We start from the raw sequence: 9,042 nt of genomic DNA, 5'->3' as shown, positions 1-9,042 counted from the left end.
GATTGCTCGACGACATGGTTGGAAATCGGTAATAACTTTTCAGGTGGTCTGCGTTTCAAAGCGGGAAAACCATGCCTGGAATCCAGAGCTCGCGATCCTATAGACTGTACTTCTTCTAATGGCTCATCAAGATACGGTCGTGCAGAGAGGCTGAAAGAAAGCACTGGGCGTTTTCCTTAGACGACGTCGTCTACTGCTGTGGGGTGTTGCGAAGAGCGCAGTGCTCCTGCAGGCTGGCCTTGGGGGCAGTGACCCTATTTCGGGCAACACAGACCAGCACAAGGACGTGACATGGATCCGCCGAAAGCGGGAGAGGATCGCCTGCATGGACCAGGTCTTGGACCATGTTACTGTGCCCGAGTGCCATCGTTCAATCTGGACCACGCAAACGGAGCGCCAATAGGCAGCAACGCAAGCGTTTGCGGCTGTGGTTGCTGCGAGGTCAAGGAGAGAATGATGTAGGGTGGGTGCTGGTGCGCTGTGGCTTATGCTGGAACGCGAATCCCCCGCTGGTCGCGAAGCAACGCGTGGCCTGGGCAATACGGCGGCGGTTCAAGACGACATGACGACATGATATGCCTCCGGGCGTATCCGAGCACCTGTATACCCGACTCTGCAGGACCTGGCCTTGCAGGGGCAGATGAAGGAGGTCGAACATGAGGACAATTGGAGACGAGGCCATGTGCCAGTCGAGAAAAACTGCGGGGAATGCGCCTTGAAAGCTGGAAAGCTGGGTTGCGGATGCCACTTTGGCAAGGATCTCATCCCTGAGAAACCCGCGCAATGATGGTCCTGAAGGATGACAGAGCGAGGACGGCGTGGACGAGCAGCATACTGTTCTTACCTCGAGGGTGGTGCCCGTCGGCCATGTTGGGCGCCAGCGAAGCTTTTGGGGTCGAGATGGTGGGGTAAGCGCAAGGATACTGGTGGGCGTTACAGTGGTGACGACTGCGAGCGCAGCGTGGTCGTCGACTGTTGTGGCTTGTCTCGAGCTGCGTTGGCAAGGACAGGGGCTGGGCACATCGGAAAGGCTGACAGCCAGCCTAACTGAGAACGGGAAACGTGTTGACGTGCAGCAGGTTGCTGACGGGTGTGGAGGATCGCACGAGTACGAACTCAGGCGGCGAGGAGTTTGCAAAAGAAAAATGACAGCCGGACAGTGGATGGTGGCAGGAAAGGGGCGAGAAGGTTTTGTTTGTCCCTATTTGACCCTCGGGTGGAAACAATGTTCAGAAGCCGCATTCCCAGAGGCAGCAGGCCAAAGCCATTTGTTTGGGTTACCTCCTGGACGCAACTGGCAAACTGTACAAGGGACGTGGTCATGCCATCCCTGTGGGCGCCTGTGCAGATTCTCGGCGCGCTCTTCTGAATGCTGCCTGCTCAGATCTGCAGCAGCCACCGGATCTGTGTCGTCGCGGTCCGCAGCAGGGGCAATGCATCACGAGTGCTGGGGCTGCTGAACTTCAGCTCCTTCAGCTCGACGGCGCACCGCAGCCGCAAGACCCAAAGGAGCTAGACATCTCGGGAGATGGAAGACGGCCTGGGCCTAATTACGCTGTCCTTGGTTGGTCTCGACGCTCCTTCAACTAGGAGCCGAAATGCCACTCTCTGACACACGAAGCCGATCGCCAGCCTGTGATAGTTGCCCTGGATCTTGACAGGAATCTGTGCTCTGCTCAAGGCGCGCCTGTTATCTCCAGCCCAGCCAGCATGGGGAGTGGCCACATGAGCACTGGCGGTTGTCTTGTTTCTCTCGTGACCACATCAACAAAGAGGGCAGCTGACTAGTGGTGACAAACCAGCCCTATGCTAGAGGCGCCCTCCGCACACTGCCTCCGAACTTGATGGCCGCATACAAGTAGAGACACGACCCAGTGCCGTCACGGTGGCGGCTCCTCGTGCTAGAGTCACAAACCGGTGTCAGGACTGCACAATGCCGTTCAAGCTGGGAAGCTGGCGGAGACGCAGCGGGCAGGTCGAAGTGCAAGTGGCCGCCGCCACACTTGCAGAGGATGCTCCAGCCACGACGACTCTGGATGGCCGGCTGCGGGCCAGCCACCTGTGGCGTCGTCGGTCCCAGGCGCGGCGGGGCGTACTCCCCAGGGCCAAAGCATCACTGCCCGAGCCCGCGCTCAACGTCAGCTCCGTCGTGCCTGCTCTTGCCAGCTCAAGCTCAGCGCGGCTGCTGGCTGCTGCTGCTGCTGCCCCACCGCCGCTTCAGGACCACCATCACCATCAGCGCTCTCCATCGTCACCACCATTGGCACAGACTACCATATCCAACGAGCCAGCCGAGCACATTACCACCGCTACACCCGTACATACACCTCCCAGGATACCCGAAGAGACACCTGTACCAACGTCCTACCCAATCCGCACCGGGTCTACCGCCAGTAGCACAGCGACGGACGTCGCCATTGACCTGTCGTCACAGCTGCAGTCGCCGCCGCCGCCGCCGGATTCCCTTCCTCCCAACCGACAACACAACCCACTACCACAGACAATACGCCCTCCTGCCACCATGGCCGACCGCACTCTCCAGACAGTGCTCAAGCAGCTGCAATCGAATCCCAACCTGCCATACCCCGAAGCCTCGTCGCTGCTCTCCAAGGCCAAGATCGCCCTTCTTCAGCTCAACGCCCTCACACCAACACCAAAGACCCCCGGCAACCTCCTCGCCGCGGCCCGCGACGTCTACGAGGCCGGTGCGCTCTTCAGCATCCGCGCCAAGGACGCCGACGCCTTCACTCGCTATGTCTCGCAACTCCAGCCTTTCTACGAGCTGCCCCCTAGCAGCGGCGCCAAGCCCAACGATGTCGAGCGCAACAAGGTCACCGGGCTCTACCTCTTGCTCCTCCTGACGCAGGGTCGCTACGGTGAGTTTCACAGCGAGCTTGAGAGCTTGAGCTGTCGAGAGCCCGGCGTCGAGATCGAGAACGACCGGTTCCTGGGATACCCGATCAAGCTGGAGCGATGGCTCATGGAGGGCAGCTACGACCGGGTATGGAAGGCCATGAAGAGTCGCGAGGTGCCGTGTGAAGAGTACGGTGTCTTCTTCGAGGTGAGACTCTCCACACAATTTGCGATCAAAAGTCCCCTTGCTTCAGCTAGAATAGGCGATGCCTGTCGAGCCGTGCTGCATCCACTTGAACGAACTCACAAACTGACTTCACTTTCCCCCAAATAGATTCTCACATCCCAAATCCGATCCGAGATCGCGTCAAGTAGCGAGCGCGCATACCCGTCCCTACCACTCAGCAGCACCAAGTCCCTGCTGTTCCTCGAGTCTGAAGGTGCAGTGGTCGAGTTCGCGCGGCAAAGAGGCTGGGCCGTGCGCGACGGCCAGATCTACTTCCCCTCGTCCTCTGTCGAGGGCGAGGATGGCGAGGAGAAGGACATCAGCCAGATGGTCATCGAGAACACCTTAGGCTACGCTCGGGAGCTCGAGACCATTGTGTAGATGGCTGCCCTCTTCGACACAAGAGCGAAGGCGTATGGCATTGTCTGTGGAGGCAAGAATAGTCGCCGGGTGTGGTGGACGACAGGAAAAAATGTATAAAAGCCATGGGAACTCAGTCTGGACGAGACAAGATAGACTTGCAACGACTAGAGCACCATGCACAACACACTGTCTGCCCTTCGCCTCTTTTTGGAACATAGCAATGGGCACATCTTGTACCTGATGCATCTTGAAAATCTGCTGTCGCCAGCCGGCGTTTATCTGTCCTTTGTCCCCCAGAGTTGTGCATTGCTACGTCGCCCGCCTGCATATTCAATTTCAAGCGCATTCAGCCCCATCACCACCGGTGGCTGTCATTATGCCGGTATAGTAGTCAGATTATCTTGTCTTTTGGTTGGAAACTTCATGGATAATTTTATCTAGATACCGCCCTTTTCTACCGCCTTCTGGACAATCCTAAACATCTCCCACCATTGGCCTTCATTATGCTTCGTCAAAGTGGCTCTAGTCTTATCACGCTTGCTGCACCTACGCGAATAGCTTCAACCCACTGCCGTGCTTGCCAACCTCGCAGACCTCGCACACGGCGCAGACCGTTCCCTTGTACTTGGAGTGGTACTTGGAACCGTCAAAAGAGCACGACTCAAAGGCATCGCCACTGTAGATGGGAGTGTGGCTGGCAGCGCAGATCTCAAACTCCGCAAACTGGTCGTACTCGATCTCAACAGCGTCATGCGGGTTGCGCTCGCACTGAGCCTTCACTCGCTTGGCCTATTATGAGAACGGTAGTCAGCATCCGCAATTTTCTAACACGATCTGGATTTGATAGGCTTACATTTTCGAGAATCCTGGCCGCTCCTCCGTTCGCGATGATGCGGTTGGCGAAGCTCAATGCCGAGCTGAAGTTCTTGCTCCTCGATGCCAGGTTCATTGCGTTCAGCAGTGCTAGTTGACGGTGAGGAACCTCAATCTTGGGAATCGTGAAGTAGGCAGACAGCTCCAGACTCCTCTTCAGGAGCTCTGGCTTGCCACTGACAACGTCAGGAGATCCGAGCTTGCGGCGAGCGAGCTCCACAGACATGGCCACGGCGTATTCGCTAGCGGACGCGACCAGCTTCTTGGCTTCCTCAACCTCACTCTCACTGGACACAGCATTGACAAGAATAGCGTGGAGGATACCCTTGAACAAGCGAAGACCGTCCTCGAGCTGGTTGGTCTTCATGGAGTCATAACCTTTCTGGAGGTCATTTGTAGCCAGGTACTCGAGATCTCGAGGAACAATGGGCAGGACCTTGCGAGGATCTGTCTCATCAATGGTACGTCGAATGTAGTTGACGAGGGGAGGAAGCCCCGCAGAAGCAGGCAAGAAAGACCGCGAGGCCGTGTAAACCTCCAAGAATCGTGGCTTGAGAGGTGCAAAGTGGACGGCACCGACTTGTCTGTTCAGGAGGTTCATCGCAGACTCGAATGATCCTCCCGCGATGTGGTCGACAGCCAGGGGTGAGTTGCGAGCCCACATGTCAGCTTCGCTGCTCCCCGCTCCAGCCGCATCCGTGCTCTCGACATTGACAAAGTCACTATCGGCTTCCGGGGCGATGTCATCACCCATGTCCCATCCGGCAGCATCGTCCTCGTCGTCCTCGAGTACGGCGGCTTTCTTGGCTGGCATCTCATCTCCCAGGAGGTCACCCTCCAATCCATTGGCAGCCGCAGAAGGCTCGTCCTCAATGCTAAGTCCCTCAAGCTGACCAGCAAGGGCCTTCTCGAAGAACGATTGCGAGGTTGCCTTGGTGGGCCAATTGGCCTTGAATGTTGGTACTATCGGCTTCAAAGTCGTCAAAGGTTCGCTGAGTGTCGGAAGCGACAGCTGGTCTTCCGTAACACCGGTGACTTCCAGGATACTCTGGCACTCCTCCTCCAGGCCGTGGGCCTTCGCCGTCAAATAGGCCAGAGGATCTATCCATACCGTTAGTCATTTGTCCTTGTCATGCTGCAGATATAGGCTTACATAGGTCAATCTCTTTGAACATCTGGATTCTGTCCTCGACATCGCCAAGGTACAAGGCATTCTGGAATCTCGCCTGGAAGTCGCCGCGGTGCTCCGCAATCTTGGCCATTTTGCTGAGCTTGGAGTGGTCACCAGTTGCGAGATACAGGAAAGAGAGCTTGTCAAACTGCTTCTGCTTCTGATAGCACATTTCGACAATCTGGTGGTTGCCATGGGCAAGAGCTTCAGCTCCGAGTCTGGTCCAGAGCTTCGGCCTGTCCAGCTCCTTTGCCATCTCGAGGGCGACGTCCAGGTTACCACACTCAATGGCAAGCTCGAAGCGAGTCTGTGGGTCTTGGACGAACTGCAGCGCAATCTCCGGGTAGCCCTTCTTCTGCAAGTAGGAGATGATGGACTGGCCAACCAAGCTGGAGGTGCGGATAATGTGCAACATCTCCTCGTAGTTGCGCTTCACGAGCGAGAGCTTGAATCGGTATTCAGTGGGGTCAATGTGCAGAACCTTGGGCTTCGCGCTGCGGTCTAGGCAGTACACGTTCCGACCCTTGACCCTTACGAGGTACACGGTCTGGTCGAGTGTCCGCACGATACCGTTATCGCCGTTCATCAGAGTGTACTTGACATGGTTCAAAGTCGAGTACAGCAGGACGCCAGCATCGTCCCAGGTGGCGCTCTTGATCCGGATGGTCTCATGCAGCGTACTGACTTGCTCTAGTGACTTGGTCACTATCGTCACATTGTGCTTGCTCAGCAGAGCAGCATGAAGACCATCATTGGACCACACGACGTACTTGACGCCGTTGACAGCGAGCTCCGCGACGCTCTTCTTTTGCTGGATGTCGTACAGGTGAACCGCAGTAGGCGTGATAATGAGCAAGTTGCCCGTGCCGCCAAAGTAGATGTCAGTGGTGCCGTGTGGGGGCTTGAATGAACGCGCCGTGTTGTTTGACAGATCTTTGATATCAATGGTCTGTGTGGCCGTGCTGAGCACGGCGAAACGGTTGCGCGCCACGAAAATGGCGGAATTACCCTGTCCCCTCTTTGAGTCTGTCGCATCAGTGGCTCCGGAGCCATCACGCGGGAGGTTAATCAGCTCGTATGTGCCACCCTCAGCCGGGGAGGTGACAAGCACGGAGCGCTCCGCAGGGTTATATGAAAGTGTCCGCGGCGAAACCCAGGCGTTGCCAAGTCGCTTGAGGGACAGAAGCGTGGGACTCTCAGTATTCTTTTGGAAATCGAAAGAGCGAACATGCTTCTCCTTGGTAATGAAGAAGAGCGAGTTTTGGTGGACGGTCGAGGCCGGACGCTCTCTCTCAAGCTTGAACACCATAACACCGTTGTCGTGGCCGGCAGCAAACAAGTTGATCTCTGGATGCGCTGCGATAACCCAAAACCGGTCATTCTCCCTCTTGAACGACTGCACTGCTGTGCGCTTCTGCGAGTCCCAGACGCGGATTGTCTTATCCTCACCACACGACAGGATGAGGTCCTGGTGGGGATGGAAAAGACAACCTGATGCATTTTGGAAGTGACCACGGCATGTGTCAACTTCCCATGCCTTGGTCTCGCTGAAGCGCCACAGCTTGATCAGTCTGTCGTCGCCAGCCGAAACGATGTGGGGCGCAGTAGGGTGGAATGCCACCCAGTTCACACCACGATCGTGGCCTTCGAGAACAAACTTGACAACGGCGTCGGTATTGCCGAACATGTCGGCCTGCTGTTGGTTCGATCGGGCGACTTGGTCTTCGAAAGACATTGATGTAGGTGCAGAATGCTTCTTGCGGAGGCCCGAAATGTCCCAAACACGGACAGACTGGTCGAGGGAGGCGGACACGACGAGGTCGTCCTTCGGGTGAAACTGCGCGCACATGACATAGTGGTTGTGGCCCGTCATTGTGCAGACTACGAAACATGTTAGTGTACAAGTCGATGGTCGCAGTGGAAAGGGGTCGAGTTCGGAAGAGCAACGCACTCAGGGACCGGTTCTGCCAGTTCCATATCCGGATTGTCTGATCATCTGAGGCGGAAATGATCCAAGGCAATTCGTGGTGGAAGAAGACGGTGCGGACGTAGTCGAGATGTCCATTGAGAGTGAAGAGGCATCTCCTCGTCTGGTACGACCAGACCTTGATCTTGTAATCGTCACCGGCAGACACGAAAAGCGGCTGGGTCTTGTGGAAGTCGACGCCACGAACGGGGCCATCGTGCTCTTCAAAGCGGTCGATCAAGGTGCCCATGCGGTAGTCCCAGAGCTGGATGGTTGACGAGTGCAGGGAGACGAGAATCCAGGGCCTCTTCGGATGGAAGGCAATGCCCTTTGCCCGCGAGGACTTGGACTCGAACTATGATCGAAGAGGTGGTCAATTTGGAAGTCCTAGCAGCATCCGGTGCAGCCCTCCAGGGCATAGGCAGCGAGGACCTACCTTGGTGAGCATGCCGGACGCCATGTCGAGGTCGTTGCGCCTCAGGGGCCTTGCGGGCGGACAAAGCTCAGGTTTCGGTGGGGGCGGGCTTTCGGGAGGGCGGCGGAAGAGTGTCGGGTGGTGATGCGCGGCAGCGCGAAAGAGGGCCTCGGGGGAAGAGCAGGATTGAGCTGATGCGAGCTCGCGGAGGCGTAGTGGTGGTGGTGGTGCCTCCTAGTTGTTGTGCTCGAGGGCAACAGCTTGTCGTGGTGGAGGTGGGAATGGCATCAATGTGTGCGCCCACCCGTCAGGTCAGTCAATTGCGGCGGTGGAAGGTGCAGCTGTCGTTGGCCATGCTGAGGCAGGTGCCTGTCTCGCCAGTGCTGGGGCAGCTGCAGATGGGCAGATGTGGGGCTGCGTCGAGTATGCCAGGCTGGCCACTCCGCCTCCACTCGAGGTCCTGAGGCGCGAGAACAATGGCACAGTCGCAGCGGGCCTAGAGGGAGAGGGAGGCCCCTTGGGTGTCGAGACTCGTCCTGCGAGCCAGCGCAGAAATGGCAGCACGTCTGCAGAAAGTCTAGTGCGACAAGTTCTCTACAGCTCGGTCACACCATATTCTTCATCTCGCAAATGCTCTACAGAAACTGCTGTGACCTTGGTGCACCACAGATATTCTCACGACTTGTCCAGCCTGCAGCTTTGTAGATGGAGGGGCAGACGAGCATCGAGCTAAGCAAGGGACAGGAGTAGAACCCCTGAAACCCGCCCACGGCGGGTGGAGCTCAGGATACATCTGACACAAGTCGTTACTCACCAAGGCGGGCGTATTGGAGGACCTCCGGCACAAGTCTCTCCAGCTGGTCTTTGGACACTGGCGCGAAGCATCTCCAGGGAGCTAACGTCAATGTGTTCACTCCCGCCATCACCACTTACACCCACCTCCCTCGCCTGAAGCTGCAGTCGACCTCAGCTTGAGACGGCAACGCAATCACCACCAAGCGGAAAACGTCTCGTATTCGTCGGCATTTGGAGTCTACCGCCTGGTGCTTCGTCTTGAGGCTTGGCCGATCCCTTGCCGGCGGCATTGAACGGAGCGGTGTCTGCGCTGACTGAAGCCTCGATATTCGAGTCGTTGCAACTCAGCCTTCGATAGTGGACGAGCAGTCCGCTCCTCT

The 9,042-nt window shown here is 57.1% G+C and overlaps 2 protein-coding genes across 2 annotated transcripts; one reads left to right on the top strand and one right to left on the bottom strand.

Moving 5' to 3' along the window:
- Positions 1-1,846: 1,846 nt before the first annotated feature.
- Positions 1,847-3,805, top strand: B0I36DRAFT_435546 (SAC3/GANP/Nin1/mts3/eIF-3 p25 family-domain-containing protein). Its single transcript, XM_046162773.1, has 2 exons — positions 1,847-3,061; positions 3,188-3,805. The coding sequence occupies exons 1-2, from the start codon at positions 1,934-1,936 to the stop codon at positions 3,458-3,460; spliced, it is 1,401 nt and encodes a 466-aa protein (XP_046006458.1). The 5' UTR covers positions 1,847-1,933; the 3' UTR covers positions 3,461-3,805.
- A 183-nt stretch (positions 3,806-3,988) lies between these two features.
- Positions 3,989-7,912, bottom strand: B0I36DRAFT_368230 (coatomer WD associated region-domain-containing protein; the record flags this gene model as incomplete). The annotated part of the gene is made up of 5 exons (XM_046159587.1): positions 3,989-4,231; positions 4,296-5,416; positions 5,469-7,367; positions 7,438-7,807; positions 7,889-7,912. The coding sequence occupies 5 exons, from the start codon at positions 7,910-7,912 to the stop codon at positions 3,989-3,991; spliced, it is 3,657 nt and encodes a 1,218-aa protein (XP_046006457.1).
- Between the last annotated feature and the right edge of the window lie 1,130 nt (positions 7,913-9,042).

Source organism: Microdochium trichocladiopsis (assembly GCF_020744255.1).
Source record: "Microdochium trichocladiopsis strain MPI-CAGE-CH-0230 chromosome Unknown B0I36scaffold_11, whole genome shotgun sequence".
Classification (NCBI taxonomy): Eukaryota; Fungi; Ascomycota; class Sordariomycetes; order Xylariales; family Microdochiaceae; genus Microdochium; species Microdochium trichocladiopsis.
This window is presented reverse-complemented; position numbering and strand designations above follow the sequence as displayed.

What these genes read in the sequence shown, in the direction of transcription:
- B0I36DRAFT_435546 (XM_046162773.1), top strand. Translation starts at nt 1,934, where the DNA reads ATGCCGTTCAAGCTGGGAAGCTGGCGGAGACGCAGCGGGCAGGTCGAA. An exon ending in AGTACGGTGTCTTCTTCGAG is followed by an intron (nt 3,062 to 3,187) that starts GTGAGACTCTCC and finishes TCCCCCAAATAG; the next exon opens with ATTCTCACATCCCAAATCCG.